Source organism: Magallana gigas, chromosome 8 (genome assembly GCF_963853765.1).
Source record: "Magallana gigas chromosome 8, xbMagGiga1.1, whole genome shotgun sequence".
Taxonomy (NCBI): Eukaryota; Metazoa; Mollusca; class Bivalvia; order Ostreida; family Ostreidae; genus Magallana; species Magallana gigas.
Window position 1 is genome coordinate 13,542,634 of NC_088860.1, and position 21,515 is coordinate 13,564,148.

General features: G+C 33.6%; 1 protein-coding gene across 1 annotated transcript; it reads right to left on the reverse strand.

Annotated features, from left to right (window-relative positions):
- Window positions 1–159: 159 nt before the first annotated feature.
- On the reverse strand, window positions 160–19,568 carry LOC105322227 (low-density lipoprotein receptor-related protein 4). The gene is made up of 20 exons (XM_066070356.1): window positions 19,376–19,568; window positions 16,838–17,300; window positions 16,226–16,478; window positions 12,550–12,694; window positions 11,689–11,802; window positions 8,527–8,799; window positions 7,928–8,081; window positions 7,497–7,628; window positions 6,990–7,107; window positions 6,465–6,618; window positions 6,163–6,285; window positions 5,820–6,068; window positions 4,937–5,108; window positions 4,430–4,560; window positions 3,218–3,374; window positions 2,336–2,460; window positions 2,127–2,249; window positions 1,945–2,019; window positions 1,738–1,840; window positions 160–1,198 (listed from the first exon to the last, which is right to left on the reverse strand). Exons 1-20 carry the CDS (start codon window positions 19,431–19,433, stop codon window positions 1,045–1,047), a joined length of 3,276 nt encoding a protein of 1,091 aa, XP_065926428.1. The 5' UTR covers window positions 19,434–19,568; the 3' UTR covers window positions 160–1,044.
- Between the last annotated feature and the right edge of the window lie 1,947 nt (window positions 19,569–21,515).

Below are 21,515 nucleotides of genomic sequence, written 5' to 3' on the forward strand. Positions count from 1 at the left end.
ATTTATTTAAGTAACTCGAAACTTAAAGTCTGACAAAATATCTTTGGTAACTAAGTATATATTATGTTCCAGGGATACATGTACCTACTCCAAGGAGGTGGAATCTACTAGCAACAGTCATATAAAGGTCAGCTTGGAAGCAAAGAATTTAACAATAACTGTTTTAATATTCATTTATTTTACAAATTGTTTTTATAATATATACTATCGGACTTTTCAAAGCATTCCTTACTTTGACATTTAAATCTTTATTATAAACAATGCGAGGGCGAGTACATTTTATTTGCTAACATCAGCAAAGAACATTCGAATAGTTTTCTAATGAAAAGGTTAACATTTTTTGCAATATCAAAATAATAAGAATGTTACATTGAATTTTAATTGAACTTAATATATAAAATCCATGCGAAAACATGTGTATCACACAATTTTTTTACTCAAGTACATTTGCGATTTCTTATAGTGACAAATGTGACATCATTAGGAAACAAAACGAATGATAATATGAATGAAAGATATTTACAAGATGAAAGACAATTGATTAAAATGAAGTGCAGTGGCGACATATGATATCAACAAATGTATAGTTTGGATTCTTTTTCCATAAATCGTGAATATTCTCAAGAAAATTCATTAATTTCATGTGAAACTGAAAGTGGTGAAAGTATACACATATATAAAGACTTTGAAGTTCACCTTTCTGGTACTTGTTTGTTGTTCTCTACAAGTGAAATGATGTACAAGGGTAGTTGCAAAAATGGTTAACTGTGGCAGTCGTAAATTACACGTTACTTGAAAATATGAAGTGTTCTTTGCTTCGAGATAACAGCCATATTCTGGCTACTTTGAAATCACGGGGAAAGTGCAAATTAAGTTTCGGCTGTATATCTGTCAATATTTGTTTCTGTGTCGGGATATAATTCGCTTCTCTCAATCACAGATTGCCGTCATAGTGATTGACTAAAATCGTTTCTCCTCTCTTACAACAAAAGCAGAAATGGCTTCGATATCCCCAGTAATGGATGGTAATGGAAGTCCTAACACTCACTGCCTGTGAGTCTGATCATACTGGTCAATTCCTGAATCAAAACTAACAGACTCTTGCTGCTTGTCAGGAAACGTGATTCTGTAAAAGCTGTCCACTTGATTGTCAGGGGAGTCCTCCAACCGCTGATGGCGGATTCTACCCGATCTCCATCTGTTTAAAGTAGCGCAAAGATAAATGTGGCATGTACATAGACATAAAACAAATATTACACTCATTAAGAATCAATTACACCAGTATTCCTCCTGGAAATATGATTACGCCACCGCCTTTTCCAAAAAAGAAAATAACTTTTATCGCCCAAAAACAATGTTTCTGAAAATGTTTGAAGTAGATACCAATGATATTATGTAATCGCAAATAGCAAGCAACTGATTTTGGTAGATGCATGATATTATGAATCAACAATTGACAATATTCTAGAAATGTGTAAAGAAAGAGATCAAAATCGTTATGTGTCATCGCTGTTGCACCATTAAGCTATGGCATGCAAACCACCGTTAAAAGCAGGTCTCTTATCTTAATACAATTTACATTGTTCCAGTAGAGTTTCGTAATATGATTTGAAAACCAATTTGTATACATGTTAATTGCATTGTATCATTAGAGTCAGCTGGTTAGCCATTGGTAAAACGTAATTCTTAATTAAAGTTTTCTTGGAGTTGAGAAGAAGTTGTTATACATGTACATACCGTGTAAATAAAAACATGGCTGATATGATAAGGATGATGAAAGCTGTCACGGAGACGACAGCTATAGCGATGATTCCTCCCTTCGAGAGGCCGGAGTTAGAATCTACAATCCAAGAGAAACGTAAACATTTTAAAAAATCAGTTCTGTATCATTTAACAACATGAAAATGATTACCGAACGACAGTTCTGATCTTTGTTACACTCACAAGTTATGTACTGGCTGGACGCCCGTGACCCTGGCTTGACCTTTCCTGGGGAATCTATCGATGTAGCATTCGCATCTGCAAGAGTACGTGTCAAATACATGCTCACTAATTGTAGCTATAATGTTGACAAAGGTGAAATTTGCTTTAAACAACCAATAGTCACTGTTTAGAATTTACTTTACCTGTTTTAATACATTTGAATCCTGATTCTTCATAACCATCGGCGCATGCGCAAACAAATCGATTTTGAGGAAGGGGTATACATATGTGATCACAGGAAAATACCCCTGTACATCCACTAGCGCCTACATAAAAATTGTTTTCAATATTAAGCAGAAAAAATTAATATTAAGAATTCGTTATTCTTTTAAGGTTAAACATTATAGAATACCTTTCAAAACATATGTCGAGTTATAAGAAACTAATCCATTCAACCGTGAAAAGGCGTCTGGGCCGATGCGTGTAATCTGAGATGACCCTCCATCTTTTGTCAACTTTGGAATACTTTTTAGATAACTGTAAATGGTTGTTTAATGATTATACAACATACTTTGCAAGTAATGTGAACATGCAATGGTATCGTTTTACTTAATTTGAAGTTAGATCCAATAAGTATTATATTATTTTGATATTTTTAAATAAGCATAATAATGAAACATCTTAAAGGAATACGTATATTTATACAGATTGGACATATTATTTTCAAACTGTCGGAATCAGTCTGAGATTGTGATTAAGATTTCAGTGCATAAGTTCTTATCATGAACGTCGCAATAGAAATAAATAAACCATAAAAATACGAAGGAGAAAGTGAACATCTAGGGCGACATGATAGATACGAAATGCTGCAATACAGACAACATGACACAGTTTAGAAAACAAATACCCTTCAAGTCAGAAAGATAAAACACATAAAGTCTATAGAGTTCTTCCTGATTTATGGTTTGCTTTTTTTCTTTCGTTTCCAATGTAATGTTTTTGGTCATTTTCGAAGAGTCCGTAAGACATTTGAGAAAAAATGATTTATAATCAGTCCTGTCTGGTTACAGCTGGTATCAGGAAAATTTAAGTTCAGAACTGAGATTTTTATATGAATATTGAAACTTGAAGGAAAGCGGTCTGGTTTACCCCTTATAACATTGCTTAAGGCTGAATTGATTTATAGACAGACAAACAAATCAGACGATTGCCTAAACGGGAGTCTCAGATCTGGTACTTGTAGAAAAACCTTCTGATCTCAACGCTTACTTTACATGTACTTAGTTAGACTTACTTAGTTTTCCAATCAGATATCAAAAGATTGTTTCCATTCAAAGTGATTCCAAAATAATGAGCATCAGACTCTTCTACGACTAGTCGTCTGCTCTTCCCGTCCAACGACATGGCCTCTACGGTATTCTGTTTAGCATCCACCCAATACAAAATGTCCTCTAAAATCGTAAAAAAATAAATAATAAATTATTCAAACGTTCATCAAAATTATAAGTTAAAATTTCATGTTGAAATTATATGATTTCAATGCTGAAAGTCGTATACTTGGTATTGCAATAAATAGCTTGATCTAGAACATAGAAAGATTTCAGCGCTGTCTTCTTAACGTAAGAAAGGACGGTTTTTTACGATTAGAATAATGGAGCCTTTGGAATATACATGTATGTAGGCCAATATATGTATCTAAACTATTCAGTCAACGTGTTATGCGTCTAATCTTGCTGTCATTTTGTAAGTTTGTGGGGATGAGAGGGTCGTTTTGCATCACTGTTGACGAAATGGCTAAACATAAAATGGAGTTTATTTGACTTGATCTTTCAGAAAATGAACATTGCCCTTTTTATGGACTTGTGTATATTACTGGTGAGACATCGTGCCGACTGGATGTTATGACACACTTCAAGAAACGAGATTGCTGCGAGCAAACACAAATTGCATGACATTTTGAAAACAAGTCAATTTGTTTAATTAATTGCATGACACCTCTAAAAATAACGCCCTTCGTAAGCCATACCAAATTCAAACCCCACTCGAATATCATGCTAAAGTAAAGCTTTCATCGCATTTTTGTCTAAAATGTGTAATCTTACCAGAGGGCGGATAGGAAATTTTAAATAAAATCTCGACGGTGATATGAACGCTTTTATCATTGAGGAAGCTTTTTTCTTCTTCTTCCATTAAAGAGAAGGGTCCCTGCTTCGACATTATCTCACTTCATTATGAGCGTTTTTTCTTGATACTTGTTAAATGCCACCGAATGTCATTTTCAGACGGCATAAAACTTCTCTTCAATGGACAATTTGAGGCTCCATATATGAGAGGATCCAATTTAGAAAATGTCTCTCTTTTACAGAATTGTCTCACGAGGGCATTGTCTCATATGTAACTGTCTTATTCAAACTGATTGCAGGATGAAAGCGATGGATGGCGCTTAATTAATTGATTGCCTACACAACGTAAGGGAACAAAACTCTGCTTTTTAGAGATAATCTACCTTTGTAATCAATTATCATTCCATTTGGCCAAGAAATCCCCGTCATATTCAGAAGTAGCCGGCGACCCGTTCCATCCATGTTGGCCGTTTCAATTTTAGGATTCCGGCCCCAGTCCGACCAAAACAAGAGTCTAAAACAATGTAAGAGGTTCGTGTTTTTATAGGTAACTTCAAAAAGGTAAGAAGTTCAAATATTTACATGTAACTTTTCAATCACCTTAATATTACTAATTTCATAGCGTGATCAGTTTTGAACTTAAACATAAACATAAAAACCATACTTTTACTGCTTTGTAAAAGTCACCCACTTAATAACATATAGAAGGATGAATATGATGGTTTAGAACAGAATATATATGTACGAGCAGGCACGAAGCATCGTTTTTTAATGTTTTGAAGGGGAGTTCAAGGGCACAGTGTTAAGCACCCCCCCCCCCCCCCCCGGAAAAAAAATAATCCTGGATCCGCGCCCGATAAGGTTAGGCTACATTTTATTTTCTCGTTTACCCTTTCAGTGGGTGCACGGCTATTGCCCGCGGTTCATCCAAGGCGTCCTTCACCACTGTCTTACAGATGAGGGTGTTGTCAATGGCGACCACCATGATACGATCCAATCCTGTGTCCGTATAGTACAGTAATCTATTCACGCTGTCTACGGCTAGGCCATCAATGATGGAGTCTGGATATCAAAGAGAACTGATAAAAGGATGGGGAATATACACAAAAACGGAATATTTTTTCTAACCCTAAACTTATGATAATTTTATATTATCATTGACGTTCACACTGGCTTTTGTTCGTGCTTTAAGGGTTATTTGTGTTAATTGGATAATCCATTCTTCTTAAATGAAATGTACAAGAATTGTGTATTTATTATCTTTTAAACCTTTTTGTCTTTTTTGAAAGTACTGAAATTGGAAACTGATTTCATTGATAAATCAGCTGATTTTTAAGAAAAAGCAAATTTAAATTCATTCAAATATAGATATATGTAAAAGTTAAATTAATCTTATTCTATCAATAAATGAAATCATTTCTTTGATCGGTAAAAAGTATTTATGGATTACATGTATATGTTGTCAATTTATTGAACCTTTTTTGATATGCAGAAAAGTATTTTTTAGAACTCTTTCTAAATTGCTAAGAAATTCATGAATGAGTTTTTGCAAAGAAACTTGCTACGTATACAAACAGGTTTCTATTAAAATAAGCAAAATAAAACATATTACTAACTATTTAAAACCTGAAAATCGAAACATCAGGAAAACCAGAGTTCAGGTCGTCATTCCATTTCTGTCTGTCTGTCTGTCCATCTGTCTTAATGTCTCTCTCTCTCTCTCTCTGTACTTTCACACAACCACTTAGTATCAATCAATTAATAAATCAGCACCTTCAGAGAGAGTTGAGACTATATCAGCCTGTCTGCCCTCTATGTTGATCCTCTGTATCGCCTTTCCCTCCGCTCGGTCATTGTCCGTCCAGTACAGCTGATTTTTGACGGGGTCAAACGCCACAGCGATCGGTCGGTTGTGCGTCACATCCGGTGCTATCACGTGGACATCACCAGTGGACAAATCCACTTGATAGAGTTGCTTTTGGTAAGAGTCGGCTGCTATCACAAAATTGTCTCGAACTAAACCTAAACAAGTGCAATTGATGTTGATAATATGCTGCATTTGTTAATGTTTGTAAATTGAGATCAATAAGTGAAATATAAGAGTAGTTACATATACCTGATACACAAGAACGCAAGTTTGTGTCAAGTTGAAACCCTGTTCCGCATGCGCAGACGTAGGACTCGTTGTACAATCCAAGACAGAGCTGGTCACAGTACCCGTTGTTTTCTTCACAGGAAACTAGGAATCCGTATGTTTTTAATTTTAAGTAGGATTTTTCAACTTGTTTTCATTTTTATTTTTGATTTTACGAATAATGAAGAAATACTTGTAAATTATTTAATGATCATTAATTTCAAAACCATTTTTCAAGTCTGTGATTTTTTTAAATATAGAATATTAATCTAATAATTAATCACCATCTAGAATTGGTTGGTTTAGAACGTCATAGGCTATGACGTCTAGCGCATGCCCAGTCTGCGGGTGTAGAATTCCTCTGACTTTGTTCTGGGTTTGTATGTCTGCTATGTGAATACCATTCATATCATTCTGGTCCGTCCATACAATGTAATCCTGTAAAAAAAAATTAAAATAGCATTTTGCTAATTTAGATTTTTTAGAGACTTTAGATATTTCCAAAGCTAATGGCATTGTAAGGGTGTTTCGAACATTTTTAGGAATAACAAAATCCGAATTTAAATTTAATGTAAAATGGAACAGTGATATCCTCCAGCAAGGGCACGCTTATCATAAATGTAAACTGTTTTTAAAAAAATGTTATTCAAAGAAATTTAAAAATTAGTTAAATCAAATAATTGGCGCTATTTGAAGATACATGTATTTTTGATACTGGCCTCGGCATTAGTAGGTAGAAAATATGTGAGTAGTATTAACATTAAATTTCATACATGCTAATAGTTAACGAATTGTTACAATTGACTTACATTAAAAATACTGATGCCATAAAAGTTGGCTGATTGTTGTTTATAAACAACCGACGTCATGTCCAAGTCAAGGTCGTAACTAGCAACTTGGTTCAGTCCGGAATCAGCCCAGTACAGTCTTTGAATAATGATAAAGAAAATGGTATATAAAATGCTCACCTTTATGTTTTGGGATTTTTTTAAATAGAAAGAAAAGAACATGATTCGATCTGGGTTTCTTTTCTTTTCTTCCTACATTTTATTTCGGTTCTTAGTTTTATTTCGTATTTCAGGACTGCAGCTGCCTTCTGCATTGCAATCCTAAGACTGCATATGTGTTTTATACATGTATATAATACACGTACTAAGTTGCGCTCACCAATTATTTATAATAATTTCATTAGATTCGAGTCTGTTGCTTAAAATTTAATTGATCGATTTAGAATTGTATGGAATTTCATGGAAGTTTCTTTTGAAATGTATGTGATAACGTACGTATGTAATACTAGTATATTTCTGATTAATTACATGTCGTTGGTGCAGTCCAGGTAGAGATGGTTTGGGTGATTCAGGTCGGTTATTGGTAGCTGTCGTCTGCCGCCTCCATTCAACGCAGACACCTCTATCACACCTCTGCCGGGATCACTCCAGTACAGTTCTCTACAAACAACGCAGACGACAGGTAATTATACTAGATAAGTATTTAATGAATATTTAATGATGGTTTATCAAAAAATCTTAATTAAATGGATCTTTTCAACAAATGTATAAATCAAAGAGCATGTACATTTGTCATTTGTATCTAACGTTCAATTATATAGCAAAATAATGATGACTATGCGTTATACGGTTTCATCTACTCTTATTAGCGAGAACAAGATGTCGACCGCTATTTGAATGATCAATAATCTGGTTTAGTGCACTGAGGTCATAGACTTATTCAAAGAAGGCTTGTTTACCCTCGGCCCGGGTGGACTGCAATGCCCAGCGGATCCACGAGGTTGTCGGCGATGAGTTTCTTTTGAAATCGTCCGTCCGGCCTGGAGACCATGATCCATTTGTACAGACTGTCCGTCCAAAACAGGTTCTTCGTCATCCAATCAAACGTTAATCCTTTATGTTAAGAATAAAAGATTTCCAAAGATTGATTAGAGTTTTATTTTCACAAAACGTTTAACTTTGTATGTAATGTACGTAGAGGGGTTTTTTTTATTAATAAAAAACTTGGTGTTTCACTAGATCTTGCATTTTGGTATTTTTTGCTTTCTTTGCACGGTTATTATTTTTAAAAATATATTTAAAACATCATAAATTTTTCAAACTTCAAATTTGCACCACGATAACATTTCCAAATTTTTAAATTTCAATTTTATAAACTGTTTTGAATCATATTTTCATTTACACCTATTTGTGAATGTATCACATATTTGAAAACAACGAGAACCATAAATCAAAACAGAACTCAACCGATCAAATCTGAACGCGACTGATCAAAAGCAGAACTCAAGTGATGTTTGACAGATATAAGACATCAGTAATGTTGCCGACCCTTCGGTACCTTTGACGATCCCTATAGCCTTCACGATGGTCTGTGTGTACTCCCCGCGTCTCAACTGGACCTTGCTGATACTCTTGGTGGAGTTTTCCGAGTAAAACAGCGTCCTCTGGTCGCCATCGTAGGCTAGCGCCATGAACCCCTTCCTGGTCTTGATGAAGCATTGCTTGTCCAAGGTCACGTTTTTCAAGGACATGTGACCAAAGTTGGCGGGATACTGACAGATGGCGTCACGGATGGCGTAGATATGTGCTGGCTGAATAAATAAGTTGGACGCTGGAAGAAACAGAAAAAAACACATCCAAATGAAAAGTAAGGCAATATTAAATTTTACTTACTCGTAATTCATATAATGTTGCAATACAAGTGAAGATTTTATAAAATAAATTTCAAATGAATGAAAAGAAAGCATTTATCAAAACTATTGAAGACATGCTGATTTTTGTGTTATGGTTATTATATATCGATTTAAAATGCAACCTTAATTAAAACTTGATATGCTTTTAATGAAATAGGGTACGGATTTCATCACCAATTAAAATATTTACATTCGCTATGCATTTCCCCTGATGTTTGCAAGGGAAATATGCCACCTTCAGTTTCCTGTGAAACACATAGCTTATTCACTGCGCATGAGCACAAATATAAACGTCGTCACGCGTTTTGAATATTGTAAGATTATACATGTTAAATGATGTGTTAAAACTTACATAACCAATTTGATATATACTTATAAAAATAATCGCTAAATCTTATCTATTCGTTAGTAAAAAAAGATTTTTCTCGACAAAATTTTTGGCACGATAATTTTAGTCGTAAAAGCGAACCTAATAACATGACATTTGTTAATATGGCTGTTTCATGTATGTTTAATATCTATTGTAGTTGTATTATTAATCAACAATTTTTTGCACCAATATAAGGTGCAGTTTTCTAGAAATCAATATTAGTCATCTGATGGACTATTACATTTGACAAATGAGATATTGACATCTTATGATGAGTACTAAGTCTTAGTATCTCATTAATTTAATTATTTTCAATAATAGCTTTTTTAAAGCTGATTTTACAGTCCTAGAGAACTTTTAATCAAATCATATCGTAATTTTGAATCTTATATGAAGTACATGTAACATTACATACATTTAAAAATGGGTAGGAAGATTGAAATATCAATTAGAAGAAAATAGGATTTTTTTTTCATTCTTAATTTGGGAACTCTTTTATGTGATTTCTTTAGCTGTTTAAAGTATATATATTTTGGAATAAAGAATTAATATTCGAGACATGTAAATTAAAAAAAACACCTTACTAGCAATTTAGTTTAAACATTGGGGGAAATTTTCGTTGCAAACTTTTAACAATTAAATTTACATTGTATAACCTGCTTTACATTAATCTTCTTTGTAGTTAAAAAAAACACCTTTCTAACGATTCAGATAATTAACAGCCCACAATTGATTTGCCATGGACCCAAAGATAGGTGATAGGTTTCGTATATTCTATGGAAAGCCCCCCCTCCCCCCTCAAAAAAAGGAAAGAGTTTAACAAATAATTTCACAATTCGTATGGGAAATTTGAAGGCACAATTCACTTCGACAGCACAATTTTCTAATGGATTGGGTTCCCATAAAAAATAATTACACAGTAAATATGTGCAATTTCAGGACATTATATTGAGCGATTTCCCGCTGATAGCCTTTTTGAGAGCTATGTGTAGCTTAATAAGTCCATTTACACCAGTCTTTCTTTATGTTTTTAAGGTTTCAGTAATGACCAAACTGGAAAACGCTTTTAAAACAATTCACTCCAAATCTTTTAAATGATAATGATATAATCGTATTCTATGATAGTAAGCACTGAACAGTTGAATGAGATAAGGGTAATTTCCTCAATCGCACCAGCTGACTGATCAAATAGTAGTTTTACCAACCTCGACAAAGCATTACACTATTGAATTGAATTGAATTAAAGTTTGGAGTAAATGTACAAAAAGAGGGATAACTTTTACTGGATTTCCCTGCTTTCTCTAGGACAACCATTTGGAGCCCCAAAATATATTTCACACCATTAAAACACAATACAACCAAGAAATAAACAGCATTGTAATAGAAAAAAGTTCACTGTGATATGAACTTGGTTAGTCACGTGACCAAATCTTGTCGAGCCCGAAGATTTAAATATTTATCAACCAAGTTTATATCTTGAATTTATTTACGTTTGAGAAAGTTAAGAGAGCTTGATGGTCGTCGTCATTTTTAGACTGTATTGATCTTTATCAGAATAAGAGTTCTAGTATATTTAAAAATATTGGAAAATACGTAAATTACAAAGATAAATTATATTTATTTTTTCCTATACTTGATAATAGTTTATAATTAATCAAATCATTTCTTAATATTTTATGAAGATCTGGTGGTTAATATCGTTCAGAATTATGAAGTTATGTTATCATGATATATGCAACATCCATTAACCCTGAGTTTGCGCAGTGATTTTAACGTCAAAACTATAACCTACCTCTATGAATTGACTTGTTAAAAAGTTGACACAAAAATGAACGTTTTTGCATTTGGAGGTTCATTCTAATAGAAGAAAACAGATTTGAAATTGTAATTAAGATTGAAAGGAAAACACAAAAAATTATATGTTGTTACGTATCGTAGTAGTGTATTGTCTAAGAAATTACATGTAGCTATTTGATCGAACTGTAGCTCCCAGATCGTCAATCCAATTTTTTTTTTCAGACCGGAAGCTACAGACCTGCAGCTGGTAAAATGCACAGCTGTCTACATATCAAACAAAAAAATTCTGAATATGAAATTTTTAGCTTAAACCTATACCGCGTAACACATTCGTTTATTTTTTAATTCAGAATTTCAATTATGTATACGGAGAAATATTTGCGGGCCGTTTTATTTTCGCTCCTTTTGCCCTCGTAGTCAGCGGACGAATTTAAGACTGGGCGAATTCTAATGTCTCACATTATTTCTATTAAAACACGACTGTGTTTCCGAGCGAATTCAAGACGGGGCGAAACTGCTTGCAAGTGTAGAGGGGTGTAAAGTCCACGGGGCGAAAATAACCCTGTGAACATTATACAGGCGTTTTTTGTTCATAAAATTGTCGTAATTTTCCCATTCCTTGGAATTGGATCTCCCTTACCAACACATGTTTTCTGGTCTTCTTGGAGCTCGTACCCGTCCCCGCAATAACACCTGGGACCAGTCAGGGGCATGTTGACACAGATCTGGTCACAGTCAAGCTCGTCACATTCAGCTGTAGATAATTAACATTGGATAGGGAAAAAAGGTTTTTGTCATTGTAACATTACATACACTGTAGATGTCATTCAACGTGCTTGTAAGTGAAAATACATAATTATATATAATTATATATAGATCTACATTTGCATTTATATGATTATTTTTAATGTGGCTGGCAGGTACAATTTCATGCCTATGCATGAAATTGTTTAGATTTTTCAACAACTGTAATACATTGTATTATAAGACTTTTATATCAAATACTAAAATCTGATTACCTTCAGCGTTAGCAACACACTTGGCAACGGGTAACTAAACGAATTGTTACATGTGCGTAAACTATGCGCGTACGGTTCGCCATAGAATTCACATCATTCATATATAAAAGCAATTAAGTTTTCTTTAAAACATTAAGACATTCAGTGCAATAAAATAAATTATGTCTGTTTAGGAGGGTAAGAGCTGAAATTGACACTCCTCGAAAACCATTGTCAACTTCCGCTTTGGGTCGGTTGAAAATGGTTTTCTCCGCTTGGCATAGGTTTACAATGGATTTCTCGGGGTGTCAGTTTCAACTGTTACCCTCCCAAACAGGCACTATTTATATAATGTTGACTTTTCGTATGCTAGTATAATGCTGCATACTACATTTTTGGAGGGGGGGGGGTGTTATATGATTTTTTTGTGTTTAGATACTCGGATTGCATAATGACAGCATAAACTTACAGTTCAATTGAATTCATCTATTGATTAAACTTACAAGAGTTTCCCGGTTGGGATGATTCGTCATACATGATGACGTCATATGGGATATACCCCAGCTGGTAGTTGATATAGCCCTTTCCTGTATTTTTATCGTATATTCTCAGATGTCCGTCTATCTGCTCTGTCGCGAAGAGGTATTTCTGAAAAGTAAATGCAAAGGAATTTATAGTAAATTAAAATATTTGCACCATTAGTATCTTACAGTGTGTTTTTGCAGTGATCCTTGGGCCATGTTGATCACAACAGTGACAGTTCTCAAGTGTTTTTGTATCACTTTCTGTTTGTATATATTATATTCGTATGCAAAACTTTGCGTTATTTGTTTTGTTCAATATTTGATTATATTGATAAGTAACAGTATGAAATTTGTTACGTTTCATCAATGACGATATCAATTGTGGGCACAAGCGGGGCTTGTATAATCAATCGAAATTAAAATAACGCAAAGATGTAAATAAGTTAACATTACATCTTAAAGTTGCAGAAAATTATATATATATATATATATATATATATATATATATATATATATATATATATATATATATATATATATATATATATATAAAAAAGGAATCTTCCTTTGAATATCATGAGGTGATTGTGACGGTTGGGCTTTAATGAATTTGCTAATCGCCTCATAATATTCAGAGAATGATTCCTTATTGAGAATTAGTCCAGTGGTAAAGAAGATGGGTGAATAAGGCGTGTAAAATGCCTATACACGGCCGGATAAGATACTGAAAAATTTAATAATATCAATGAATGGTTTTAAAAAAAATAATAAAAAAAATATATTATATCTAACATATCATCGATGCTCCACTAATTACGAGATAAAAATATTTTTTTTATGTGGCCCCATTCGTCTTTCCTACATATTGCTCTAAATGTGTTCAATACTAGGAATATGTTGACTCAAACAGGCGTATACGTATCAAAACCTCAAAATAGTGTCATGTTTTAGAACTTCAATGCCTTTCTTTTATAGAGTGGGTCTCTGCTCCATATCTTTCTCATGATCTAAACAAGTTCTAATGAAAAACAAACCGATTTCAATTAACTAAAAAGTGGAGAGATGACCCATTATACATTAAAAATGTCATTTTGTATCCCAACAATTAAACATTTTGAAAAAGTAATACAAGTCCCTAAATCACACATAGTATTTAAACAGCCTTCTTTGTTGTGTCTGAAATGGATCAGTGGTTAGAGCACCAGACATAGGGTAAACTAATAGAACTAGGGTTTTTATGTTGTGGGTTCGATACCACCAATATTTAAACAAGAGGCCCATGGGCCACATCGCTCACCTGAGAAACAATAGGTATGATAAAATCAGCTTAATGGAGTCATAATACAAACTATCTGGACAATGTACAATAATACATGTAGACACTGTATAAATAAAATTCATTTTTCCCCCTGGATATTCTTATGTTTATAATCATTAGTCCCTTTTCTAAGAGGATGATTTTATAGTCATATCATATGTTGAGTATTGCAGTTCTCAAAAAGATCCTTAACAATTGTTTATATATGGGATATAAACGTACATCAAACTCTGAACTTTCTTGTGAGGCCAAAGAATTGTCCTGGGGCCAAAGTCTTAACAATTATAAGGAATCATCTTTCTGATTAGTTTCGGAGAAAAAGATTTTTAAAGATTTACCATATATATTCCTTTGTTAAACTTTGACCCCCCATTGTGGCCCCACCCTACCCCTGGGGATCATGATTTTCACAACTTTGAATTTACACTACCTGAGGACGCTTCCACACAAGTTTCAGCTTTTCTGGCTGATTAGTTTCTGAGAAGAAGATTTTTAAAGATTTACTCTGTATATTCCTATGTAAAACTTCGACCCCCCATTGTGGCCCCACCCTACCCCCGGGGGTCATGATTTTCACAAATTAGAATCTACACTACCTGAGGATGCTTCCACACAAGTTTCAGCTTTCCTGGTCTTATGGTTCAGAAAAGAAGATTTTTGAAAATTTCTCGAAAATTTTCATAAATTCCTAATTATCCCCCTTTGCAAAAGGGCGTGGTCCTTAATTTTCACAACTTTAAATTCCCTAGGATGCTTTGTGCCAAGTTTGGTTGAAATTGGCCCAGTGGTTCTTGAGAATATGTTGAAAATGTGAAAAGTTTACAGACAGACGGGCAGACAGACAGACGGACGACAGACAAAATGTGATCATAATAGCTCACTTGAGCTTTCAGCTCAGGTGAGCTAAAAACTGAATATAGTTAGAAATTGTGCTTTAGCAAACTTTTATTATAATACATTTGAAAAGATTCAATTGAAAAAAAAAATAAAATTATATTTCACGAAAAAACCGAATGGGCATTTGCAAAAGGGATACACTGTATCATTAATTTTAGCAATGGAAGTTATGTATTCCAATGTTGAATTTGCGACTGTTCTGTTCTGTGCCATTATCCTTAATTTTAGGATCAAAAAACAGTCAAATTCGTATTTAGGTCAACTGGTATTTATTTCTAACCCAGAAAAAAACCAGAGATCAACTCGTACACATTTGTGTACAAGTTGACTAATTCACTCATACTTATACCCTACAATTAAAAGCGATAAATATTAACTTCTATTAATATACATATAATATATATATATATATATATATATATATATATATATATATATATATATATATATATATATATATATATATATATATATATATATATATATATATATATATATATATATATATATAACTATGCCCACTCTAATTAAGGTTCTGATTTCGGAATACATGTATTTCCCTCTCTTACACTTCATTTCAGGGTGTATTATTCAGAGAAACGGAAGAGTTTGGGAGGCTAACTATATCTCACACTTAAGATTTCGATATTAGTTATAAGCTATCGTGATAACTGGAAGGAAGAAAATGATACGAAAAAGTATATCTGCAACATCGAAATACTTCAAGTATGATATTATATGTCAATTTGTTAAAATGAAAAAAATTGATCTTATCAATGATGTATTATTTTTTTATAAACAACTTCTTTTGATTAATTCATATTTGATTTGCGAGTCTAATCTTAATTCTGATTTTGGAAAAGCAAATAACGCAAACATTTATTATGTTATAGATCCATTGGTCTACCATACCTCGCAAGTCATTATTTATTTTTTAATTACAAAAAATATATTTAAAATTTCCTCTGCATGGTTATCAGCATATTTATAAATTACACCTTTTAAAGAATTTTTGTATTAAATTACATAATGCCAATAAAAAGTAATAAAATCATATATATCAAAATGCTCACTTCTACGTATGTTTTTGTTATTGATTTAAAGATATATCATTGTACCTAAAGAATGATATATAAACTTTCAGACAAGTTAATTCAAATTTAGGAGACTGTCTGGTAAAAAAAAATAAACCATTAGATCTGCTTTTAAACTTTAAAAGAGATGATTTCATTAGCCATAAACTATTGTTTTGTAATGACAAAATATACAGAGCTCTTCTTCCCAAGAAGGTTAATTTACCGGTAGTCTAAAAATGGTCGTAGACCATCCAGTCCTCTTTAACAAGACAAAAAACATAAACAGGTAAACTGTATAAAAGCTTACAATTTCAGTTGTCCCAAGAACAAGAAATTAATTCATAATTGGTTGGACTAATTGTACCTCGAATAGTGCAACTCCAAAGAACTTGGCGCCTGCGTGGGAGACGATGATTCGTCTGCTGTTTCCGTTGAACTGGACGCTCTCTATCGTGTTTTTGTGGCTGTCCACCCAGTACAACAGATTTTCCTTGTAATCTATCGCCATCCCACGAGGAGACAACATGTCGTCCGACACCACTGTCCTCCTGTTGAGTCCCAGTAGGTCCGATACTTCGATTTTCGGATAAAAACCCCAGTCACTCCAAAAGAGATATCTGAAATTTTGGGGGGAAAACCTTTTTTTTTTGTCAAATCTTCAAACGTCATCAAAGTCAAAGGATAAGAGAGGCTTTGAAATGTTAAAAAAACCCTCGTTGTCCACTCATATACATGTATGTATAATGTAAATAAGCGATGATACCAAACAAAGCAGTTTTTAGTGAACCTGACATTTAGGAGTTAAATGACTGAATAACTATATATAGGAGCGTGTTAGAAGTACCATAGCTCAGCTGAAACATAATTACAGTGTTTTGTCGTTCAATGATCATCTTACAAACATATCAACGATAAAGTACATTTATCTTTTAAGTAAATGTATAGCTGTCTGCCAACACATCCACAAGATACCTACCCTTTCTGTGGATAAACCGCCAAACCATGTGGACTCTCCAGGTCTGTTTTGACAATCTGTCTGTAAAATGGATCCTCGTCTGTCTTGTTGTCTTTCAATGCTATCATCATAATTAAGTTGTATTTAGGATCCGCCCAAAACAGATTATTGGAGACCCAGTCTACCGCCATTCCGTCAATGCTCCCAGAGGTCCCCGTGTACAAGGTTTGGGTGGTGGTGGAGCGGTTGACCAGCATCAGTCCCTGGATCCGCTCCTTGCTCTTCTCGCTCCAGTATAACGTCTTCTGCCGGAAGTGGAATGCCAGCCCACGGAACTGCCACGCAGAGTGCGGCGCGCTGATGTGGCGCACGGTCACGTTTCCACTTGGTATCCACTCGTTGGGATCGCCTTCAATCCCAACAATCCTTGCTTTTCCGTTCACTAAAGGATTCATCGACCACACGAGGTTGGTTCCATGTCGAACTGTTACGGAATGTTAGACAAGTATTTAGTCTGTGCAGTGTAAACACACAAAGCACATATATGGTTTATCACACAATTCAGTTCAATACTGTATTTCAACAGAATTTTTTGTATATTTTCTTTGTGTTAAAAATTATGGGTTAATTGTTTATTTGGGAACGATTACTAGTATAAACGGTGAATTATATTATATCTTCATAGAAAACGAAAAAAAAAAACAAAACAAAAACAAAAGATGATCTTGTATCTCAAATAATATCCAAAAGCTCTTATGATTAAATAAAAATTAATGAGAACCCAATTAAATTGATATCATACACTCTCCCCATGGAAACCCAAGTGCATGTATGTACCAATGACCCGCAAGTCTATTTAGTTAAAATATGAAGTTTACATTGACTTTAATAGTGAAAAAATCCATAAGACAGTCATTTTCTCTCAATATGTTGGTATATCAGTTATTTCCTATAACATCGTTAGAAGTATACCAAGACTCAACCAATGCACGAGTACCGCGTTTGTAATACGTCAAACAACGTTTGGGAGACTACTTCACATTAAACGTATTCCAGGGAAACAAACTTAATCATGTGTAGTTTAAACAAAAGAATTCCACTGACAGTTAATATTCGGGCCTCCTTATTATAAGTCAATCTCAAAGTGACACTTCAGTGTCCTCTCAGGAACAAAGCGTCCACGGAACCCCGCCCAAAACCCTCGACTCATCTCAACTCATCTCTACTCTTCTAACATTACTCTGACCCTTTTATAGTTCTGTGATGTACATATGAAGTGAATTACCTAGCATAACCTCCATTGTGGCTTATGGTGATCAGAAACTCTCAACAATTATCTTTCGAAGAAAACAACAATTTTAAAAGCTTCCTTGGTCTTTATACTGTACAGTAACACAATGGCCAAAGGTTAAGGAGAAATACTTTAATGTTACATATATTTCTGCTCCTTCCCCTTTCTTTTCTCTTTGATTTCAAATTGAGCAATGAAACTTTTATGTTGATAGTACTTGTACTTGTTCATATATTTACAAATTTATTATGTACAAGTCATTTCTGCTTTTCAGCCCATGTGTCCAGACTCTACATAATCCTAGTGAGATTTTTCTCAAGGCATTTTATATGTAAAAGGTTTACCTTCTTACTCTATAAAACGCTATGTGGTTTACATGTGCATTGTATAATTTTCATATTAGATCTAAGAACGAGTAAGTATTTGACATTCGAGATTTTTTAATGACATGAAATGTGAACGTTAATTCAGACAAGAGGGCACGCGGACCAATATATAAGTTTTGGGCACGCGAACAAAAATATTACTGAGGGGCATGCGGGCCTAAAAATATTAGTTAGAGGCACGCGGGCCTAAATATAAGTTTGGGACATGCTGACCAAAATATAAGTTATTGGCACGCGGACCAAAATACGTTACGTAAAGGGCCAACGTTCTCTGAGGTCATTGCATCCTTCTTTTGAAGTAGGCAGTGGGTTTATGCTTATGACATGTATTATGTGTATGAACGTGTCAAATATAATTTATTATACACCATATAGAATATACAATCTTGAGAGAAGAAAGAGCGAGAGGGAACAATTTTCAAAAACATTATTGAAGTCGTAAGGAACATAAAATGAAACGGAATAAATTGCCTTCAAGTGCCATGTAATTGGGTCCATGCGTCAAAATAAAACTACTGCTTGTCCTTGATACCATGAGAGCATAAACAGTGTACATTATGACTTGAAGAGTGTGTTCACAGAAACAAAGAGCAGAAAAGAAAAACATTTTTAATGGCGAAAGAAGTTTGATGCTTAATTTTTTACGATTTAAACTCATTGCATTTCTTGGAAACAAATCCAGGGCCCCAATATTAATTCACAATTGCATAAAATTTCATAATTTACTTTGTTGGATTCTTTAAATTCATTCAATAAAAAAAAACCCCGAAAACTTCTTATTTTGCGAATTTGAATTGTCATTCCATAACCAAGATTCAATAAGATAACCAGTACCAAAATCCCATCTTTAAAAAACAATAGAATTTCATGATTTTCACTTACCTGAGTATCCAGTCTTTAGAATCAGTATAAAACAGCAACAGTACAATAAGAGTTCCATTTTTCTCTTTAATTATCGTGTCTCTCCACACAATTAACGTAAAGACATAAGGGGCACTGGGTCTGAGTTAATCCAATCTTCTGCCGAAGGAAGTCTCCGCCGAGTCGTTGTAACGCTGTAGTGGTCTATTTCCGGTTCATAAGTCGCGCTTAGCTGTCTTTACTTTTAAGAAGGATGACGAAATGACTTTGTTTATCCTGCTAGTCTTCCACTATACCGCCTCGATCTCAAAAATTATTTATTTTGACATTTTGGTCTATGAATGTTTTGACTTCGTAGTAGGCTTTGCACCTTGGCCTATAACCTGATATAAAGTCTGTTAATGCAATGCGAGCTGGATTTTTTTAAAATAAAATATTATTTTGCTGCAAAAACCGGTAATTATGATATCTACATGTAACTTTAACCTGTATAAGAAAATCATAAGAATAATAATTTAACAGGAAAAAATTTTCTACAAGGATTATTATGATACATGTATGAATTTGCTTTTTAATCAGAGTCTCTAAATAGCTTTCCAACAAATATATGACTTACAGAATCTTATAAACCATAATTCTTTTATTTTAAATTGAGCGGAAAATTTCAATTTTACAATGGAAATTTCCAACATAAAAATTGCGGCTTATGTTGCTTCAATTAATCTTTTACAAATAATATGACAGAAATGCCTATTCACTAATTGGTTATTGTCATTATTATCAAGAGAAAAAATTATCATTTACGTGTAGAATTGTGATCGGCAAACGCACGAAACCTTCGCAAAAATGTATTCGTAGACTTTATATTTTTTCGTAGAAATATTTCAAGAATCAGCTGAAAGGGTGCCTTTGTTTTATACTGTAATGAAAATATTTCAAAATTCTTTTTAATAAATTAATTTTTTTTATAAGCCCCTAAACATTTCCAAAGTAAGTTGAAATACATACATCAGTTCAGGTACAGTAAAGCATAAGGTATCCGGAAGCCTCAGTTTACGGACTATTTTATTTGGCAACAGATTTTTTATTCGTTATTTTGTATGAATCTATATATTCAGAATTTCGTGTTTCGGATAAGGACAGTCTGGGATTTTTTTGTTACTAAAAAAATCAGTTTAACTATAGATTCATCTTCATTTAGCTGGACGGTAAAATCTAATGATACTCCGCTTCAGGTGCTAAGGGACACCGGTTGATATTAATGTGGATAAAAGATTATAATTAAAACAAAATACCTTCACTGTTTAAAATATTTTAAATTTTACCAAGAAATACGTTTTAATTTTTTTTTTTTTGGAAAGGTAAAAATTTTAAAAGCCCCAGCGGGATTCAAACTCATGACTTACAAATTCGCAGCGAGCCCTGTAACCCATAGCGCTACGCTGTTAAGTAACAGTTTTGGGAAAGACAAAATTTATAAAATATGCTTGGTTTTATTGTTTAAATGTATTTTGATCGTATGTACGTCACAATATTGAGATGTCCCAAACCAAAATGCCCCTCTATTTCAAAGGAAGAATGTGCTTGATAAATCTGGTAAGATTTACATTATTTTGTGTTATTTATATTCAAAAAAGTTATTTTAAATGAAGTGTCTCGCAAATGTCTTGTTAGATTAAGTCAAAACCGGTAGTATAGGAAGAAAGTAAAGGAAAGCATGTCAACTGATCGGAAGTGGTATTGGTGGAAAATTGAAATGTCTAGAAATAGAGTCAAAAACACATAACGTAAATAGGCGTATTTCACACTTGGACACAATATATTTAGCTAGATTTATTTTAGCTATTGTTATAGTTTGGTTAATATCATATTTTCCTGACCAAATAACATTATATAGAGGGGGTTTTTTTTGCATTAAAAACAAGGAAATTTCAAAGAACAATATTTATTTTGAATTGTTGCTGTGCTATTTAGAATGAAAGGCAATAAACCCAGCATAAACACTCATTATAACCAAATATATTATACATTTATGACAACAATAGACACATTTCAAATCCGGACGCTCCACTTTTCCGGACGACTACAATAGGGATCGAAAGAGTCCGGATAACTGAGACCCCACTGTACATGTATAAAAGGTAAATGTATGCAATTGATA

Coding starts and splice junctions, on each gene's coding strand:
- LOC105322227 (XM_066070356.1), bottom strand. CDS start 19,433: ATGGAACTCTTATTGTACTGTTGCTGTTTTATACTGATTCTAAAGACT. Junction 6,069..6,162: donor CTTGCGTTCTTGTGTATCAG/GTATATGTAACT, acceptor GCACTTGTTTAG/GTTTAGTTCGAGACAATTTT. Junction 1,199..1,737: donor GCCATGTTTTTATTTACACG/GTATGTACATGT, acceptor TACTTTAAACAG/ATGGAGATCGGGTAGAATCC.